Source organism: Corvus moneduloides, chromosome Z, assembly GCF_009650955.1.
Source record: "Corvus moneduloides isolate bCorMon1 chromosome Z, bCorMon1.pri, whole genome shotgun sequence".
Taxonomy (NCBI): domain Eukaryota; kingdom Metazoa; phylum Chordata; class Aves; order Passeriformes; family Corvidae; genus Corvus; species Corvus moneduloides.
This window is the reverse complement of record NC_045511.1, coordinates 29,655,835-29,678,089: the sequence shown is the minus strand read 5'-3', so window position 1 is coordinate 29,678,089 and position 22,255 is coordinate 29,655,835. Positions and strand designations below refer to the sequence as shown.

Here is a 22,255-nt window from a genome sequence, read left to right as displayed (position 1 = left end):
AGGTTTCCTATACTATTGAGGTTAATGAAGTGAGTGGAGAGAGTAGGATAGAAAGAATGGTGTTTTAATTATGATAGGGACTGATAAGTGCAGACATGCTGTGGGTATTTTGGAAAACAAACTAGGATGTTGCAACACCAGGCTAGTAATTGCATAAGCACACTTGCAGTTAGTTGTTTTAGAGAATTGTATCTTCCCCTTCCCTCTCCTTTCCCCTTCCCCTTCCCTTCCCCTTTCCCTTTCCCTTGCACTTCCCTTTCCCCTTCCCTTTCCAGATAAAATGTCATTATCCAGTACTATGTCTTATGTCTAGAAACAGTTTCGTGCAGTGCTGCTGCTTTCATTACTGGTAATTATTCCCTGCATTTGGAGCCAGAGGTGGGAGGATTATGAATTTCTAATCCATACCAAGTTTTGCTAACTGCTAGTGATACCTGTCTGGTAAATTATGTGCTTTTCAGCTATTTGGATTGTCTATCATTTCACATCTATATAATATGCTGGGTCAAAGTTAGCCTGACCAAATGGCCAGTGGATTTTAAATTAATGTTTTTGTACACTACCCAGAGCTATCTTTCCTATCTGCCATCAGCTGCAAAGTTCACACACCTCTGTGTGTGTGATCATATATCTTACCCACAAGTATTCACTGCACTGTTTTGTGACTCAGACAGCATTTACTTTCTCTGCGGAAGTCTTGTAAACATACTGCTACTCTAATAAGAAGAATCACACAAAATCGGTATTTCTTAATGTGGTTGTGGAAAAAATGTATGAACAGAGACTTTTCAAAGGACAGATGTAGACTATAATTTTAATATCAGCAACAATTCTATAGCTAGTTTCTCAAAATAGCACATAACTAGCATCAAGCAGCAGCACAAAAACCCCATTAAGTTCAATCCACTGCTTAGAATGGATAACAGGAATAAAAAGGGGCTAAAAGCATTAAGATTGAAGCATTAGCATTTAGAATTAAAGCATTACCATTTAAGCATTATTCCTTAAAAGAGAGAAAATAAAAGGATTGTATTAATATCTGAAATTGTTTCCACTTTTTATTTAAAAACTTAGTAACGTAATTACAATGTTTAATTAGAAACAATGATATGTCTCTTCAACACGGTGTTATCAGATCATTTGCTACCTGCCTTTCTCAAAGATTTGTTTTTAAAGGAACACTGCCAACACGTGGATATACTTTCAGTGAAATAAACACACCACTGAAAAATTCACTACAGGCAAGTGGAAAGAACTCTAGTTTCTGAATATATACTTGAATTAGAGCTCAAACACCTTGGCAAGACTTTATACTTTCTTGTTGTCTTGAGATGCTGTAAGTTAGATCACCATGGCTTAATAAATGCCACTGGCATGTGCACCTTGTTTAGCATAGGGTATGTTCTCTACCCTGTTACATATGCTATCTGACTGAAGGCTACATTTTTGTAGCAAGTAAAAGGTCTACAGCTTTCTAAATAATTCAAGACTATGACAGATCATCACTAAAGTACACTATTTACTACAGAAGTGTTATGCACACTGTTTTCTCACATTTTTCTTTTATAATCTTTTTAATAGGTGCAAGGGGTTTTGCCCTCATTGCCCTGTGCAAATAGAATCAAATTAGGGATGTCAACACTGAACACTTCAGAGAAGTATATGTAATAATATGGATGTGTTACAATGACCATTCCACTACGCCTTGTGCTTGCTTCTGCTTTATGGAAGATCGAGAACACATGAATCAGCTAAATACCTTATGGTAAGCAGGTTCACAGAACACAGCATATCAATAGCAAAGTTACTTTAGATGGTTCATCAATTTAATATTTATCATATTCAATACTTCTCTGATTTACATCACTTAACTTCATAGTACTAGACAAAAATTAATAAATATATTAATAAAAATACATTAAATAAATAGTGCTAGTTTTGCACTGCATCTGATAAGTGGTTGATAATTTCAGACATAGTTCTTCACCAGCTCTCCAGTTTTGGAGAGGAGTTTTGGAAAAGGAGAAAATAATACTATTTAGTTGCTTAATGAGGTACTTCAGAGATGAGCCACAAGCATGGATACCTTCTTAAATTCCAGTGTTATTGTGGCTATAAAAATGGGATACTTATGTTTATCTCTTATTTATTAAGCATCCTTTTTATATCTTGTTCATTAAGCACAGTAATTGAAGTTCTCAAAATCCACAACCATTGTTGCTTTACTGCTGTTGATGTAATTTACTGTTGACTTCAATAAGAAAAAGTGTTTTCAATACTAAGTGCCTTTAAAATGCTCAGTGTGGATTTATTCTGGGCAGACTTCGTACTGTATAAAAGTTCTGTCTTAGTGAATCAATTTGCTACCATTTTTTCTCAATATTTAAGAATGGTTATTTTCAATGCAATATAGCTTCAATTAATGGTGGATAAGAGGAAGTGACTGTTTCTCGAGCTGAGCTGAGAATAGAATCACTGGAAAGAGAGACAAATCTAGGGATGATCAATGGATCAGCTGAAGAACAGAACCCTAAGTGGCAGATTGGCATAGACAGTTTATCACTGGAAGCAGAGGAGAGTTCTCAGCTGAGGTTGCTTAGCTGTGTTTTTATGAGTCGTCTTTTTGCTATTGTTATCCAGATACTTTGCAGATTCTGATAAAACTATAACCCAAAATTAAATTATCCATTATTTTGGTGAATTAGTTTTCAGCTAGATTAGGCAGCTGAAGAGTTGAAATCAGCCCATAGAGGAATATAACAAGCATTAGTGTTGGTGTAAGGTAAGCAGTGAAACATGAGGCAAGAACTAAGCAGGGAAGAGGACATTGCCATTTTGGAAAGTAGTAAGCTGCTAAATCTGCCTAAATCATCACACTAATTTCACCTATGGAAAAAGCAACTTTTGCCTCATTCCCCATAGCATTCTGGGCACAAAAACTGGCAAATTACTTCTGTGCTACCTGGTGGATATATTTATAGTACATGATAGTTTCTAGCTAGTACATGCTTTTTTAAAGAAATGAAACACTGGATGAAGGTCTTTAGATTGAGATATAAACATACTAGTAATATTCCAAGAGAAAGGGAAAAATACACTGGTTTAATTTTGGGACCTGAAAGTTCTTACAGTAGCTTATTTATTTTTATGAATTAAAGGAAATCAGAGAAACAAGAAAAGCATTTATGGCAAAGTGACTATAGTACAGTAAAATGTTCTAGTGTCCTAACCCTGCTATGACTCTTCCTTACAATAGCTTGGGGGTTTTTTATCTGTAATGTAGCACTGTAATCCATCCAAAGGCTCACGTGCCACATATTTATTTCTACATGTCTATTGAGAATGGGACTGCAGCTGGGACTGGGCACCAGGTCAAATCCTTGTTCTAGGCTGCGGAGAATAAATGGTTTGCTGAATTCTAAGAAAATACACAGTGGTCCTAAAGTTTCTGAAAGAGATGTGGAGAGAGGCAAGGTAACAGTGTAAACTTAACCACACTCCATTTAAAAGAGGAACATAAATCTAGGAAGTATTGCTGAAAGGTACAACCGTAAGGCAACATAAAGCACATAGCAGTGACGCTTCTGTGGGAGCAGCTGCTTCTCCTAGCAAGAATCTGCAACAAGTTAAGATATGCGAAAACAGCCATGCCTCATTTAGCTCCACTGTTCACAAAACTATTTACTTAAATGATTTAACTGGTTACACCTGTAGAAATACATAGACACATAGATAAGGATATTTATTTTGGATACACAGTGCTATGGATTGCTTGGGACAGTACTCTGAGTGGACAGCAGTTACAAGCAGCTGTAGTTCCTGCTGGCAGGGGATGAGTGTTTCACATTTGTTCAGAGTGGTGTGCACACCAAAGAACCAATTTTGGCTTTAAATACAAAACCTCACATTAAGGAAGAAGTTAACATATTAATCAGTAGTATTAACCACTTCAGTCAACAAATAAAAAGAACTTCCCCATCCCTTATCTCTCAGCTCAAGCTTTAGGCACAAGTATTTGTTGGGACAATTTTTTCATCTTATTTTAAGGTTGTCAGCCAAATGATTCACCAGCTCCACACCTGAGTCTGGGCTACTTCTGACATGTTTTAGCAAGACTGATGAACCCTCACCTTCCAAGCCCTGGAGGCTTGGCAACTTCTCAGCTACAAAGCTTTACTGTGTGTAATTGCTTCTTATGTGCAGATCAGGTTGAAAACAATTGAAAACTTTCCACTGGGTCAAAAGCACCCAAGTGTCTACTGACACTTGTACTGTACATGAAATCTCTGTGGCCTTCACCAGAAAAAATAAACCGGAAAAAGACAGTCTGAGTCATGTTTTCAGGTGTTTAAAAGCTGAAAGATCTAAAGCATTCCTCAGAGATAGCTTGTCTTCAAAGATGAAAAAGGTGAAGGGTTGCTGGCAAACATATTTTAACCCATGAAAAAGTCTCAATAAAGATATTGCTAAATGGAAGCTACCAAACTAAGGCACAATACAGGTTATTGCAGATGCTCCAAGGATATATTTAGGATATATTTATATTTAATGAAAGAAATGTTTTACTCTGCATCTTAAAAAAAAAAAAAAAAAAAAAAAAAACCAAAAAATTGTGATAATAGTTGACTTAAAATCTGAAAAAAAGAACCAGTTTAAAATTCTTCACTTTTATAAAGCACTCACACGCTATAACTAAAAACTGTATTTATTTTATAGTGAAAAGGACCTGTAACTTTTAGACCCACTTTTCAAAAAAATCATATTGTAGAAATTCTAGATTTTTACCAACATGAGCAAAGATGGACCTCCAAATCCATTCAATTTTTTTTCTAAATGATGTTATACAAAACTACAGCAAAACCCTAATTCTTCTACCATAGTACAAATAGTGCTACTGAGAAATGAGCTCTGTACCTGACTTCTCCTTTATGACTAATTCCCGTTGTATTATCTTAAAACTTGATGTTAATAGGAAAATCTGGACATGGAAATCTCTCTACATATAATGGAGTATTATCTTATTTTAGCTTTTCTCTTCACAAAAATGTATTATGCTAATTAAGGGGTTTTGATTGGTAGAAATGGAGAATGGTGAAAGCAAGTGATAAGGTGCTCAAAAATCACCATTCAGGCCTCTCTGCAGCCTCTGCATGACACTGTGTAGAATCCCAGCAAAGTTAGCTATATAGGTATTAATGGTTCTTTAATATATTTAAATATAGGCCAGACAGGGTCAGTGCTTTGAAAAGAAAGCTCTTGAGACATGTCACCCTATTAAAGGAAATTATTTGATGATTTAATAATTTTAAGAAGTTTTTCTTTTGAGGATGGGCTGTTGTGGTATGTTAAGGGGTGTCTGAGAATATGTAAATGGTTATTAAAATTCATACAGCTCTGTGCCCAGCATTCGGGCCAATGTTAAACTCCAAGGACTTAGTGTGAAACATGATACTGACCTAGATTGTGCTACAAGGTTGTTATCATAACTAAGTCTGTGAAACATGATCATGTGTGAAAAAGTGCACTTCTAGGTTTATGAAACACACAGAAGAGGTACAGGGCTGCACTACTGCCTAGGCTATTGTGGACCCCTGGCCTTTGTCGCTTTCTTTACCCAAAGAACAATTAAATTCAGTTTTTTTCATTTTTTAAATAAATATTGGTCCATTAAATTTGTGTTCTTTGGAAGTAATCAACTTATATTTTCTGCTTTCCCAAAAATCAGTGTCTAAAAATCTCCTGTATTAAGAAAAAAGCTAGCCAGTCAATCACCTGAGAGCAGAAGCATAGCTGCCGGGTAGCAGGGGACAGGCAAGTAGTAATGAGGCTATGTATTGAACACATATAATTTCTATACGTTCCTTTCCCAGGTTAAGTGTAGATGGCCCAGCTACCTTGACCAACATCAGGAAAATTTTGTCCCAAATTGATGGTATGTGACATATTGCACCATGATTCCTTTTGCAGCTCTACCTACAATCCCTCCCCAATACCAAGAGGATTGAAGTGGCTTTATGTTCATGGTGTTCACTTTCAATCTTTGTTGATGTTCAGCCATAATCACAAACTTTTGTCTCTTGTGTCCCAACTCCTCTGGGGGGAGAGGGGTTGCCCGCAGGTGTTACTGTCACCTATCAATACTTTATTATAGATATGAATACATATTACAATAAACACAGTAGTACAAGATGTTATGTAGATATTAAATATTACATAGGTTAAGATGATACAATACTACGTGCTTTACTAGCAAACACGTACACAATGTCCATAGAAGTAAAAAGTGCACTGGAAACCAAAGCATGGGCAGTCCTCTCTTGCCTCGAGCTGGAGAGATCCAGGGCCTTAGAAAGTTTGTAATTGCCACGATGCTGCTTCCCACATGTGCCAAGTGGAAAACCCGTAAACACAGTATTTGTAGCGGTTTTTTACTTGAATTTGTTCTTGAAGATGTTTGTACTTATCTGCCTTTTCCACAGCAGCCACTTCTAAAGATATTTCAATACATTTGTATTTCATGGTGACATCCACCACGGATGCCTGGCTCTCTTTCACAAATACCAGGTCCGGTTTGAATAATTCATTGTTTCAGTCTCTTGTGTTTGGTTCCTGAACACTATCCAGTCTTTCTTTGTAGTATCATTTGGTCACATTTCACACAGTCGGTTGTGCCTTTTGATTCTTGCATCTTGCACAGCAGAACAGTACTGGATGATACGGGAATTATTTATTTATTTGTTTAAATAAAAAGGTTAAATTGCGACGGAAGGCGCACGGCACGGAGATGCAGGCACAGCCGGCCCGGCGGCACCGCCACGGCCTGCGTGGCCGCCGCGCAGCGGGCCCGGGTGCCGCCGGGTCATCCCGCTCTGCGGAGCGGCCCACGGGACGCCACATTCCGACACTCGCTCCCTCAAGGTCCGGCGCCCACCGCGGCATCCCCGGCGTGAGGCGGGCCCATGCGGGGAGGAGGCGGTGCCGCGGGGCCCAGGCAGGCGTGAGGAGGAAGTGAGCGCCGAGACAGCGGCGGGTGCTGGCTGGCAGGAGCTCCTTCTCCTGAAAAAGCTGCTGAGCAGGGAGGGAGCCGCGGGCTGATCCCGCCGCGGCCCCTGCGGGGCGGTGCTGGCGGTGGGCAGGGGCTGAGCCTATCCTGGGAGTATGCGGCGGCAGCAGGAGGAGGAGTGAAGAGCTGTGGCAGCGCCTCCGCTGAGAGCGGACTCCGGGAGGAAGATGGAGCCCTTTCCCAGCGGTGAGTACCCGGGCGGCCGCCGGAGCCCGGGACGGGGCCGCGGGGCCTCCCGGCGGAGGCGCGTCCGGCGGGAGCTGCTTGCCCAGAGGAACAGGAGAGGCTTCGTAGTCGTGCTGCCCCCGTGGTCCGCGGCTTGAAAATTGTCTCAGGTTAACTAGGCATAGGTGTCTTGAACGAGCGAGGTGAGAGGAGTTCCCTCGCTTTTTCGGCGCTGTTGCGCTTCTCGCTGCCCGGCCGGGGTCTCACTGACTCTGGGAAGCCGGGGCCCCTTGTACACCAGGTGTGCGCTCGCCGTACGTGGCACCGATGAAGGAGCCTTACACGTGTCTGGAGTGCCAAAGCCATCATGATTCTGATGGGAAGGAGGAACCAAACCCGCTGTTCATGGCGTTTTCCTGATCGGGGCATTCTCACCAGAGCGTGTTTCTCCCCGCCTCCCCCCTCACCCCCCCCCCCACCCCCCACTCCTACCCCCGCCTCTTTCCCTTCCCCGAGCGAAAGGAGAAATAAAATACAGAAGTGTACGAAACAATGTTTCAGGGTGTTCGTGAAAGCCAGAAAGCTTTTAGAGCTGCCCGTGAATTGACAGAAGTGCTTGAAATACCGACGTAGTTGCATATGCTGAGAGATAAGCTTACGGGAGCGTTTGCTGACACCGTGATACAGCAGTGTGTGTGCATCCTGTGCTTGTGCCTGAGATGAAGCCATTTAAAGTCCATGTTGCTACTGCCTCTACTAATAGCAACACATTCTGCCCGTCCGAGACAGAGGAGGAAATCAAGCTCTCAGCTCAAACTGAAACTAAAGTATGTTTGGTTAGATTCAAGACCATGGCCAAATATGGAGTTAGACAGTGGGTAAAACAACAGCCTTCCTGTTGAAAACGCAGCACTTTTGTTACAGGTGGGATTTGGTCTGTTAAATGTTGGATAGCCATCGCTAAAGTACCAGGCAGAGTTTGCTGCATCGTATTTTAACTCTTCAGTGACCTGCCAAGTCAGAGTGTGAAACTTTCGTCAAATTTAGGAAAAAACTCATGCACTAAATAATAAATTTTCTGTCTCATGGCAGGGGGCCTGGAACTAGATTATCTTTAAGGTTCCTTCTTATCCATTCTATGGTTCTATGAACCATTTTATGATCTATAAATATATGGTGATTGCCTTGCCTCAAATACATGAAAAATCCCCTATCATTTGATGCTGCTGTTTAGAATCTGAAAGAATCTGAAGGTTATGAACCCTGGGCATATTTTGGTGCCCTAACTAGCAAGAAAGGCCTTTTCCCTCCTTTTTTTTTTCTTTGTATCGTCGTGTTAAAATTACAGTTTGTACAAGCAGTTGATGTTTTGGTTCTCTAGTTAATCCTGGCCTTAGTACAAGGTCTTTCAGCTCCAGCCTATTTCAGTCACAGGGCTGTATTCTGCATTCTTGTATGCATGGTATAAAGAGCTTGTCTTTAATAGTAATGATGTTTTGGGGAGAATTGTATTTTAGAGTCATCTTGCTAAGGCCATTCCCTTTGAAAGCGATGAAATGTTGTTTTAAAGGTCTGTTTGACATAATACTATTGCTGCACTGTGCAACAAAACATTTAAAAAATTCTGCTCCATGCAAGTGGAAGAAATGGACCTGTGGGCTTGAGCATGTAGCTTAAGAAAAGCAATGTTCATGCACTGACCTTCCTAGTTTTGTTTCCTGGAATGAAAAGCTTGCACATGGTGGTGAGACTGGAAGAAAATTTGGAGCTGAAGTTGGTCAATAAGTTTCTTCCTGAAAGCTTACTGCTGGAAGGGACACCACAGAGAATATGCAAATATTAGAGTGAAGATGTTGCTCCTTATCTTTGATGATCTTCAGGCATGTTTGGTGCTCAATAGCAGCTGCAAAAATCTGAAGTGAAGAGGATGCTTACATTACTGGCCTTTTGAATAGAATTTTCATTTTCCTACCTGGTGATCTAGAACCTTTTGTGGGCATCAAATTTTTCATATAAACTGGGTTTTTGTTTTGTCTTATACAATAATTACATGTTCTGCTTGTGAGTCTATGATGATTTCCTGTGCAAAGTGCTGTGTAAATTCAGAAGAAAGGATGCCTGTCACAGGAAGCTTACAATGTTATATTTGTAGATCTCTCAGTTCTTTGGGGCTTTTGCCCTTGTAAAACAGGGGGAACAGGGAACAGACTGGATCTTAAGATTTTCCAAAAGTATTTTAGTTGAATTCAGGACTCTGATGCCCATTTGGCAAACTAGCAATAAGACAATTTCTTGTTTTACTTTATGGAAGTAGAACTGTGTTAGAATGAATATGAATCTTAAAATAGACATTAAGGCAGCAAATGCACTAAAGTGGATATGAATCCCAGGTTTTCTAGTTCAGTATTTGGGGAGGTTTATTCTTCTTTTCCTTAAATAAAAGAAAAAACACAGCCATAATGCATTTCAAAAGTCAAAGAAATTCTTAATCTTTCCTTGACATCCTAGTGGGTGTGCTGAACTCTTTAGTGTTTGAATAGTTTCTCCAATGGAAATGTTCAGATAAACTAAATAAATTTAAGGTATTTTTTTGTTTGTTTGGGGTTTGATTGTTTGTTTATTTTTGTGGGGTTTTTGTTTTGTTTTTTGGTTTGGGGTTTTTTTTTGCTTTGCCCCTGTACTGTAAACTTAGTTTTGGACCTCTCTGAAGAGGTCTCGGCTATGTCTTTCCCCCTGCCTAGGAATTTAGGTGGAGATAATGTATGAGGTCTGTAGCTCTAGAAGAACAGTTAATTGCGTATTTATTTTTAGCACCTGGAATAGCTGAGTTTATCATAGAATATCTCAAGTTGGAAGGGAACTGTAAGAATCATTGAGTCCAACTCCCTGATGTTCTCAGGACTACCTGAAACTAAACCGTATAACTAAGAGCAGCATCTAGGCATTCCATGATCTCTGGCAGGCTTGATGCCATAACCACATCCCTGTTCCAGTGACCAATCATCCTCTCAATGAAGAACATTTCCGTAATTTCCATCTGAACTTCCCCTTGAATGTTATGAATGCTGTAAATTATGGTAGGATTTTTTTTAGATGGATCCCTCTACTTTTCATGACTGTTCTTAATTTGAGATTTTTCCCCAAGAATGAATTATCGGAGTTTAATTAAAAGTGCATGGAAGTCTTCCTTATTGTTGCACATAATTTTTTTCCCCCTAAGTTGTATGATCTCACATTCCTTTGAATTCTGCTCAGAATCAATGAGCAGAATTTATTTATTTTCACTAGTCATTTCTTACCTAAACAGTTTCACTAAAATTAAAAGAAACAAAAAAACCAAATGGAAGAAGTGACATATAGACTAAAGGGAATATGTCATGTAATTTTGGACCTCGCTATTTCAGACATCATTACAAATTATTTTGCAAGTCTTTTGCTTATTTGTTAGACTGTATGTGTTTCGGAAAGATCGTTTCATCATTTCCTGTTTCATACATTAAATATGAAACTTCTCTGCTTGAGATGGAAAAGAAAGGTAGAAGTGAGCTATTACAGTGTTTCTCATTTAAGACAGGTGACATGCATGAACTTGCAGCTGCAGATGGGATAACTTGTGATGATCTGCTGAAGTGCAAATAACGTTCACTTTCACTGACATTCCTGAATTGTTTTCATCCTTTTCATACACAACAGATGGTGATCTTTGATATTAATGACATAACTAAATTGGTGAACAAAATAAAAAGACTCTTACGGGAAGAAGTGCGATTTTTTTTTTTGGAAAGTAGAAATAAATCAGGCCAGGTAATATCCTTTACAAAATGCAAATGTCATTTGCAATGTCTAGTTATTTCGTGTAGTTCCTGTCAATTCTAAAATGTTTTTATTCTTTGTGTTAATTTTGTTCAGTACAGAAATGTATTGGAGATTGCAGGTGCATGTTCCTTATGTGCGTAGCATTAATTCTGTTGGGGACAGCGGGCATAGCCTTGACTGCCAATATTTTACACTGTTGTGTCATGGAGCAGAAGGGTTGCTGTTTGTCTTAAACTGTTATTCAGTCCTAAACAACAGATTGAGTAATCTTTTTTTGGTAAGATGCTGGATAGAAAACATCAAAGAGGTCTGTTCTTAATGTCTTCTTTTCTCCCCTGTGTTTTGCTTATCCCATCAAATATTACTGGAAAAAAAATGCTGATTAAATCTGTTCCTAAGTGTGAGTTTTATGTTGTTCAAGTGCATGGTGCTGGGTAGTTTTCCACAAAGCTGTGTTATAGGATCTGCACTTGTGTTCCTGTGTCAGCTCAGCTGAAAGGAGCCTGTTTTTCCAATGTGTTGTGTATGTGTTTGCTTTTGCTGCTTCACTGTGAGCTCCCTGCCAAGCAGTGGATGTTCAGAAGGGGAATTCAGTAACTTAAAGAATGTCTAAAGATGAGAGTATAGGTGCTCACTATTGATCATTTGTTAGTATTTTTCCACTAAGGAGTTAGTCTTCCACTTGCAGAATGAAATCATGGAGTATCCGTGTGTTTATCTCCTAAGTAAAAAATGTTGAAAGCTTATGTTGACGTCAGTATCTACCTGTAAAAGTATTCCAGGACTGTCTTGTCATCTTTTTTGGGAAGATGATGTAAAGTTGAGCAACCATGTTTCACATCGTTGAGGCTGTGGGAACATGTGCTGGATAAAGCCCTGTAATGCCTGCAATAAAAAGTGGTGGAAACAAATAAAAGCAAGGATAAAACCACCTCTGTTTGTTTAACTAGTCAGATTACTTTTTTCATATTAGATGGGCATTCGTGCAACAATTACATACAAAGAAGCTGAATTTATCTTTATTTAATGCATCCTCTGATTTCAGTAGTAATGAATTCAGAGAATTCAGGTTTTTCTTTTCATCCTTTACTCAGTGATTTAAGAAAGCTCTGTGAATTTCCAGTTCTCCCACACAATATTTTTTTTCATGAAGTACAAAAGCAAAGATTGTGTAGAATAGCAAAAACATTAAGATTTCTTTATGATTGAGAGCAGTATTATTCCTTTGTCTATCAGAGAAATGTAGGCATGGCAGCTACTTAGAATTCTGTCCAACAGTACCTTAAAATAATATCATATTAACTTTTAAAATAAACCAGGATTTTGTGTGACCTGGGTTTTATTTGCTTCTAAGTGTTTTAAAAAGTACATATGTACCTTTGAACTTGTGTTTTGACTACTTATGATACTGCTTTAAACTGTGGAAGTATATTAACCTTAAATTGTAATAATCACAAAAGGATTGTGTGCCTTCTTGTGCACAGAAAGATGGACACTCCTGAAGGAAATTTGGAGTAAGCAGGGGAGGGAGTATGTCTGGAAAATTCATCCAGTGGATCAAAGAGACAGGAATTTAAGGGTAGTATGTGTGTTGCAGTGAGTTCTGCGCAGCTTGTGTCCCTAGCACACAGCTGATCCTTCATTGCTTCATGAGTGTTGCCTTAAAGTAGATGTTCAAGGAAGATCTCAGAGCTCAGCTCTTCTTTTGGATTATTCAGGGCTTGTAGTAGTCTATTGCAGCAGTGGTCTTCTTTACTACATCTGGTGGAGAGTGAAGAAGTGGAATCCTGATTCCACTGAAACACGTGATGCTTTTGATCAGCTGTTTGTTCATGTGGAAATAAGGTGGGTTTTGATTTTGGGACTTGTTTTTTTATTCCAATCAAAACTGCCACCAAGATGTTTGGAGGAGTGTTTCAGTGTACTTTACTAAACATAACTGTGTGCAGAGAGCTTTCCTTTGGTTGTAATTGCTCTGACATTGAAGGAATATATTCTGTTAACTGGAGTTCTTGTGTAACAATACTTTCACTACAGTGCCATTGACTTTTATGAAGAACCGATTGTGTTCAAAACTAAGAATGTGCCTAATTTACCTACTGTTCTAGGGCCTAATAGTGGTTTTTATTTAAGCCTTTCTTTTGTATAAAAACAGACAGTTTCTGTCAGTAACAATGAGTTGGTAGCATATCAGTAGAAGCACTTTTACTATTTTCCATGCATGAAAAACAGAAGTTCTGGAAATAGCACAAATTGTGTTAGTGGGAGTCCAAAACGCTTCAATATACTTTAGAGGCCTCATACTTCAACCTGTAAACCATTATAAGAGAACAACAAAGAGTAGGTATTCAGAAAATGGGACGGTGAATACAGCATGTGTAAACTGTCAGTTGTCAAAACTTGTGCTTTTTATCATTGATGGAGATACTAATGAAGCCTTAGTGTCTCTTTTGGCACAAGTGAATAATCGTAAGTGTGAATCATTGAATGGTTTAGTTTGCAAGGGCCCTTCTGAAAAGTTTCTGGTATCTGAGCTGCCCACACTCCCATGGTGATGGTTGTTACGAAGGTAATTTCAAAGCTGATGTATGATACCTGGATAGGGTTTTGGAGCAATTTAGATCTCAGTATGTCTTAAGCTACCAGGCAGACACACTGCCACTTCTTTCTTTATCAATACCCTTTGTCTTGTTATATCATGAGACTGAGAAAAATGTAGGTAGATGTATTTTTGCTCCATTAAGATGATACAAAACTTACTGCATCGGGAGTCACATGCAGTAACCTTTAGACATTGTTGCTTCTGAACTATGAGTTCTATTAATTTATTGCTAAAAGCAAACAAATGAACAAGAAGATTAGGCAGGCATCAGTTTGTACACAGTCTATCAGGTTCTGTACCTGACTGTTGGATGTTTCAGAGAACTCTCAAAATTTTTTTCTTTAGAACAACTGATACCAGCAGAGAAATATTTTGTACCCTCAGCTGTGATGAGCCTGGTATTTATCAGACATGAAGTTTATGGACAGATGTTGTGAAGAGGATATCAGCAGTTCTGAATAAGGGAGTTGAGTAGCTCAAGAAATTTGAGATACAAGTTCCTGTGTGTCTCTAAGATTCAGGACCTTTTCATTAGACCCCTGTGGTTAAACATTTTATATGATTTTAAACACAAAACATACCTTTGGTAAGATTGGAAACAGGAAACTAAAACAACCGTATTCTGTAATTAAAGACAGACGTTTCTTTCCTATCCTGTTTTGTTCACCCAGTGGTTGAGGATTGAACACTGCCTCAACCTTGAGGAAGATTTTCTTTCTCAGTGGTATCCAAAGAGCAAAGTGTCATTTAAAACCACTTCCTCTTTCCTTCCCTCCGTTTCCCCTGCCTTTTCTAATAGGAAGCCTAACTGGTACCAGATTTAAACTTGAATATATGGTTAAATGTGATTGGATGTGATATATCTCTGTTGGGTATCAAAATCCTGACTAACCGTGGTTTGGTCAGCCTTATTTCCTCTTAGCTCCAGATAAATAATTATCACAAAAACCAGTTACAGTTTTTTGCCAGTTGTATGGGTGGAGTATTCAGTAAATGATCCACTCACTTTTTCCCCTTCTATGGTATTTTCTTTTTGTTGATAACATGGAAGTGAAGATTTGAAAAGAAGTCTCGGTAGTATCCTGGCTATCTATGCATAAATTTAACTGGTAGATGCTGAAATCTAAGTGATCCATGTAGTTCTTCAGCCTGAGGTCCTGCCAAAGAAAATGCAATGGTACTTTGCTTAAAAATCAGGAAGAGGCTTTCAGAGAACCTTTTAGAAGCACCCAAGACTAATAAACAGTGACTTCCTTGGAATTACACTCCTCGCTCATGTTTCTTACGGCAACTTCAGATAAGAGAGTGTCTTAAAATACAAAATCACATATTGTTTTTAATTTCCATGATACAGTGAATTGGCAGGGTTTTACTCCAGTCTGTGTGCAGAAGCTTGTCATTGCAGTATTTATCTCACATTCATTTAAAAAGCCACATAAACAAGTAAACAGCAGAAGTAAACCTTGCAGCATAGCTTGGAGGTGCAAGTGACTTGTAAGGTTTGGAACTTGAGTTCCCATGCTTATTTTGGAGTGGAAAACAACATTTGTCCTCCATTGCAATACAGGAAAATGTATTAATTTTCAAGTTAAGGGTTTTTCTTGAGAAAGAAGGGCTTTTTGGTTTTTTTCTCCCAAACCAGCATCTGTTTTGTAGACTTTTTGTCTGTCCAGTGTAAGCCATGATATATGCTGAACTATACAGATTCTTGTATACCTCTACCAGTTATTTATATCTTGAAATCAAACCCTTGTAGAGTGGCATATGTGCTTCAGGTCATGGGCAGACATTAGGTACTGTCTGCCTTTCGGTTTGAGTGTTTATTAAAATTGTAAGTAGTCATCATATCTGTTTGCGTGTAGATGTTGACACTACAAAAAGCAACACACAAAAAAGTTTTGTTTAACTGGAGTCTGTGTGTGCCTTTTTTTTTCTAAGTTGCATTCAGCATATGAAGGTATATATAAGCATATATATATCCAGTTTTGATCTTTTAAAAATATGCAATGCATATGTAATCTTGCAGCATAATGGGAATGAAGAATATGCTCTTAGCCTACCTATGGGTTCTGTTCTGTCTCTAAAAGCAGGCAAATCCCATGGATGATTGAGATTCTCATAGCAATGCTTCATATTGCCTATTACTTCCTGGTTTGTTTTTTTTTTTCCCATTGGATTATTTCCTATTTTTTTGTCTGAATTAAATAATTTGAGAGAGAAAAATGGTGACATCTATCTTGTAGCAGCCTAACCTTTTTTTTTCCCCCCAGAAATGTTGTTCTCCTGGAAAGGTTCTTAAAGTAAGATTGAACACATTAAAAATAACTGCAGGCATGAAAGTTTTTGTTCCGAAATGCAAAGACTTGTGCTTTCCTGTAAGTGGCTGTATATTAACCCTATACGCTGACTATACCAGCAAGTAAAAAATCTGCTTAAATGTTCTTGTTGTGGGTAAACCCTGATGGGCATTTACACCCCACGTAGCCACGTGCTTAATTCCATGCAGCAGCATGGGGGAGAGAATTAGAAGGGTAAAAAAGGGGAAAAGTCAGGAGTTGAGATAAAGACAGTGTAATAGGGAAAACTAAAAAACTAAAAAGCTGTGTATGCACAAGCAAAGAAAAGCCCCAGTTCCAAAGTGGTAGGTGAAACCACGGTGAAATGAAGGCAAAGGGCTTTCCAGTAGGACTTCTGATTCCCTTGATATTCCAGTGGCTTGTTGTGTCTTTGTTAGCTGAGTAAAGGTTATAACTGTTTTCTTACTGCAGATAGATACAGATTTGAAATTACATGAATGACGTTGTATACTGTCCTGCTTTACTAAAAGTAAATATTTTTTTTATGTAGAATTGAATTATTTTCTTGCTCAGAAGGAACTTATAATGTATGGAATTAGTAAGGAGACATAGTAGAGAAGAAGGAAATCTTTAGTCAGAATCTTAGCATAACTAACATGTTTGTGGACCGAGGCTTTGTTTGCTGAACAAGCTTATTGGAAAAGATAAGCTTTTCTTCATTCCCTCCGAACACAGAATTTTTTCTGGATGAGTTGGAGACAGCCCAGAGCATGATAGTACAGGAATTAATTCACATTATAGAAAGAAGAGCTAAATTGATAGGACAGGGAATAAGAATCATAAACAAGTAAGTTTTTAGAGCATGCTGAAAAGATTATAAAATTAAAAGGCAGCCTTGTAAAAAATCACTGCTTTCTTCAATTCAGTAATTTTTAATGTCTGATGTGTTGTATCTGTTGATACTTGCTCACAAGAAGAAATAGTGTAATGCAATGTTTAAGTGTTAGTACAGTGACATTAATCATTGCTTCTACAATATGCAATTTCACAGAGTTTTGAAAATATGAAGATTTTTACTTGTTTTATTCTTTACTTACGTTTTATTTACACAGTGTTCCACTAACAAAGTACAGTATCTTTAAAACATTAGATTTCATAAGTAAATCTTCAGGGGTTTTTTTGTCTGTAAATGTGTGAACTCAAATTTGAGCATGTCTTGAATTTAAGGAGTTGTGCTTGTCTTCTATAGGATCCATGCAGCCTGTCTTCACAGAGTTTTTCTGTTAAATGCTGGGTACAGATATGCCTTAAGATGAGTAATTTGCTTTCATGAAGACTTTGAATAAATATAATGTTTTGTTTGACTTTCCTCCTCAGACTTCTTTTCCTCAGGGGGAGGGAGGATAGAACCTGAAACATCACTGCTTGCCTGACCCACGAAAGCATGAGGTTTTAGTTAGGATTTTGCATAGGTTTCCCAATATACTCAGACATTTTGCATGTGATCATCAAGAGCCTGTGGCCTTATACTCTTTCTGTAAGTGAATTTCTGTGTCTCAAAGAGCAAGCAGGAGGCATCAGGGATTATTTACTGACTATGCTGTAAATCAATTGTCTATGAGCAAAATTCAACAAAACTGATATAACTTCTCTTGGGTGATAGTTCAGAAGAACAGCAAAGCAATTTCTAAAATTAATATTTGTTAGTTAAGTATTTTTTTTCCAATTCAAAAGGGTTTTTTTAATTGCTTCCTCCAAAATTTTGAGGCATTTCTTTTCAAGCTGTGCCTAGACAAGACATACAGTGATAGAGCAGGGAGAGCTGGCAGTTAGAAAAACTAAGTGACTCCTATATCTTTGTGTGGAAACCAAGGTAAGGAAGGAGGTAGTTAAGAGTTTGTGAAGGTTTCAGAATAAGGAACTACACTAATTCCTATGTTAGCTGCTTCTGGAAATAGGCATGCAGTCCTACAGTGAGTCAGTGAATGTAGTGCTCAGAGGAGAAGTAGGAAGAGCTTGCTTACATTTTTAATCATTTATCTTCTGCTAGGTAACAGCAGCAGGATGTCCAGAACTGTTTTTCTGAAGGGAGCAAAAGAACAAAGAGGATGGGAAAAAAACAGTGTCTGCATTATCTTGAACACAGGTGTCTGGGAAAGGATGGTGGGATGTGGTGAGAGGGTCATGTATCTTTCTGTTAGGTGGAGTGGTGAGTTAGATGGCAGAATGGGCCCAATGATGTTCGGAGTGATGTTCTACCAGTTTTAACAGCTAGGAATACAGTATGGCATCAGCAAAGAAATTGAGATGGTCTACGAATTGTGCAATTTACTTGATTCAGTCAGATTTATGTAATTTATACATAATTAGAAGTCCCCCTGCTAAGCAATTATTTATAGAATCATGGAATCATTTAGTTTGGGAAAGACCTTTAGGATCATCGAGCACAACCGTTAATCGAACGCTGGCAAGTCCACCACTAAACCATGTTCCTCAGTGCCGCATCCACGTGTCCTTAAATACCTCCAAGGATGACGACTCCACCACTCTCCTGGCCAGCCTGTTCCAAATCTTGGTAACCCTTTAGGTGAAGAAATTTTTCCTAATATCCAATCTAAACCACCCGTGGTAAACTTGAGGCCATTTCCTCTTGTTCTGTCACTTCTATCTGAGAGAAGAGAACAACACCCACCTCACTAACCTCCTTTCAGGTAGTTGGAGAGAAACTAAGTAACTTGGAAAATTCCTGTGTTACTTAACTGTGGTTTGTTTTTGTGTTTTGATGTGTTTTTTGTTTTTCTACAGAATGTGCCATTGAAATTTAGTGTAAAAATGGGAATTCTCTATCTTGTATGTGAACTGGCGTACAGTTAAGTAACTTAACTCAGCATTTTGGCTCTAAATTTTTGTTATTTCAACTCACTTAGATTTAGACTAATTTACCCATTGATAGAGCAAAGAAGAAAGAAATATCCCAAGCCAGATTTAATAATAAAATAAGAATTTAAATAAAAATTAAATTTCTGGATAGAAGACAATTTGTATACTGACCTGAGTTCCTTCATCTTGAACTTTCAGCAGTGGCTCCATGAGTTCATGAGGTAATGACTTTAACCAAAGTTCTGCTTTGTTTTAATCATTATGGAGAGGAAGTGTTCACTGCTCATCATTTTTTTCCCAGAAGAATTCCCACGACAGTAACTGAATGTTTAAGTTACACTTGTTCAGATATTTTGACCCCAAGCCCATACAGTAACTCAGACTCTTTGAGAACTAGATATGGAAATGCAAATGGCAAAGTTGCCTGTCAAGCCTCAGAATTCTGGCTTTTGTTTTTCAGCAACAAAGTAATTTCAGACTTCTGTTTGCTTGTTTCTTTTTTCTTTTAAATAACCCACTCTTTACCCATATTTCATGTATTTGAGCTGCAGAAGTCTTTATGAACAAGGCCTGAGTATTTTCACATAAGTTTTAATTGAACAGCTATAAAAGTGGAACAGCTGAGAAGTGGAAATGTCAGTAACAAATAATTTTTTGGGTATTTTTGTTGGTCTTAGTTGGACTTTACATATCATGAATTTGGAAAAGTGGCTCTATGGGCCAGGAAAAAAGGATCCACAAACACAAGAAACTGCTCAACTGTTTTGGAAGAAATTTGAGGACATCAAAGTATCTGCTGCATAGAGGAGTGTACAGATGAGATGCTGTTTTCACTTGGGCTGCTGAGATTCAAAGTAATTCATCCCAGAAAAAAATCATTGCTGAACTATCAAGTAACACCTTTATATCTTTTTTAAACCTCTGTTTTACAAAAGAGGAGAGAGCCTGTGTCTTGGGGAGCTGGTAACGTTAGACAGCTGTTGTTAAGCATAGCCTTTGATTTTATTTTTCTGTTGTCTGTATCAGCAATTTCAGAAATCAAACTGTAGACACCTGTGTGAAGACAAGTTTGTAGTACTTACTCTACAACTTCAAGACCTGTTTAGCCACTAGAAGCCTTTTGTGTTCAGTTAACTTTTGCTCAAACCTTGGAGTGCTTCTTCTGACTCAACAGCTGTCACTGAAGGGATCTACTGTCACTGCAGCCTAACCTACAGGCCATATTAAACCTTTAGGCCAAGGGTTGCCTTGGAGCAATGTATTCTAAATGCAGCTAAAATAAGAGCAAATATCTTTAGAGGAATTATCCCAGACCTAAATAGATTAGAAGTGATTTTTTTTTTTTTTTTTTAATTTTGTACTCTTGGGCACAGATTTATAGAATGCTGCTTGCTCAGACTGTCTAGAAGAACTTATCAGAAAGCAGTGAATGAAGAATTTAAAACTAAGTTCTTTCAAAAGTAAATACCTCTCAGATGAAATCATGTAGCAATTCTCCTAACTGTTTATAGGCACAGGTCTGATGAACTGTTACTACCATTTTCTGCTAAATATATAAAATATCTGCCTTTTATTTTTTTCTCATTTTCAATTATTTTATTCCTTTTTTTTTTTTTTTTTTTTAATAATGCGATCTACAGCAACCACTGTGTGCTGATTTTGACTATCCTAATGTACAAAATTCATCAAGGAAAAGTAAGACACTAGACAACAGCACTTAACAGTTCATACAAAAGGCAAATCTAATCATTAAAGAATGGTTGCTAGGTAGTAGCAGGGAACCTGCAGTTCTGGGAATAATTGCATGCTGAGCGTGGAATATTGCTAGCAAATAAACTACAGAAACTTTCCAAGACTGTCTGTAGCATTGCTGATGCTACTGAGTGTTTATTTTTCACTGCACCCTTTTTTTCCTTTTGTATGCTGAAGACTTTTTCCTTGAGGTAGCAAGTAATCAGTGAAATAGACAGAATATAGTGCTAAGGCAGTATAAAGGATTGTGGGTTATGGCTTCAGATTCATATTTTTTCACTTTTCAGGGGGAATGGAATTGCATGTAAAATCTGTCTGGATTGTCCATCAATTGTTTTGGTTGTCTGTGACAACAGGAACTGTTTGCGTATCTCTGGTCCAGGTCCAGTCAGTACTGTACTCCTTCTGTTCAATTCTCTGATTGAGCAGAGATGGGAGGCAATTCTGCTTCAGAAGTAACTTTGGAGGTGGTCTCCTTTCAGATATCAAAAGGTAGTAGAGCTTCTATGTACTCAGTTTTCAGGTGGATTGAGAGACTCCAACCCATAGTTGGGACTGTCCATGAACATCAAGATGACAAGCACTTCTGCATATGAGTGGGTCTGTTCGTTTATCTGTTTGCTTTAGCTGACTTTAAAAATCTAGACTTCATATTTATACTCAGTGGTCTGAAAGCCTGGCTTTCCTTTTATAGCTGCTGATGCTGCATCAACAGTGAATTACAGTTTAAAGGTTAAGTACCAGTGAGGTTGCTTTTAGCCAGTTGATTTAAGTCTCTCTTGTATAATTTCTGTTCTGTTGCCTGAGCATGCAACCTGTCATAAGCCTTATTACAGAACTGAGGTTATTTCTCATTTGACCAGTAGATTTTGAAATTGCAGTAACACAGAAAGCAATTCTGAATCTGCATCCAAACGTAACAGAAGGCTTTTGATAGCAGGAGTTTTTTTTCTCTTAAGCACTTACTTGTAGACTGAGCATTTACTGGCATATACTGCCACAGATCAATCATTGCTGATTATTTGTATTCTTTGAGAATTTGGGGGGAAAAAATTAGATGTCGCCTATTGATGAGATAATGTCATTTATGTGTTCAAATCCTGTGCCAAATATCTTACAATACAGCATATAAATCGGACATAATAGATATATATGGATTTGAATGCCTAAGTAAATAGGGAAGTGGGATTTTGGAAAATAAAAAACCCTATTGCCTTAATAATCTTTAGAGGGTTTTATTCTTAAAATATTAATCTTCCATGAAACTATTGATATAAAATATTTTCAGTTTTCTAAGTTGTCACTTCTGTTCCTTGATCTTTGTCTTTTCTCATTTCATTTGCTGAACTGGTTAAGTAGGGTAGAATGTGGCTTCCTTCTCTGCTGGATTTTTGAAACTCATTTCTGTCATATTAGGTTATGCAATTCATAAATAGCATTAGCTAAAGTTTCCAGCCTTATTTCATCTTTAGGTTTAGAAAAATATCAAGTTTATATCTAAGAAAATGCTAACAATGCATGTTTTAAGTGTGCATTTTCAAATTCTACCAATTCAGATATTTAGTTGTCACTTAAACCTCTTCTTTGCCAGCCATTTATTCCTCATCTGTTGAAAAAAAAACCTGATAAACAGTTGTACTTTATCTATATCACTGGATGTTATTTCTGTTGATTTAAACT

The 22,255-nt window shown here is 38.0% G+C and overlaps 1 protein-coding gene across 2 annotated transcripts in view; it reads left to right on the top strand.

Annotated features, from left to right (window-relative positions):
- Window positions 1-7,009: 7,009 nt before the first annotated feature.
- Window positions 7,010-22,255, top strand: part of LNPEP (leucyl and cystinyl aminopeptidase) — a 54,872-nt gene continuing 39,626 nt past the window's right edge. The window contains exon 1 of one of the 2 annotated variants that reach the window (XM_032096270.1): window positions 7,010-7,249. Coding sequence is in view for 1 of the 2 variants with exons in the window: in XM_032096269.1 (XP_031952160.1) it covers window positions 7,231-7,249 (19 nt within the window). In the remaining variant the exon portion in view is untranslated. The remainder of the gene's footprint in view (window positions 7,250-22,255) is intronic. The other variant, XM_032096269.1, reaches the window with a different exon arrangement.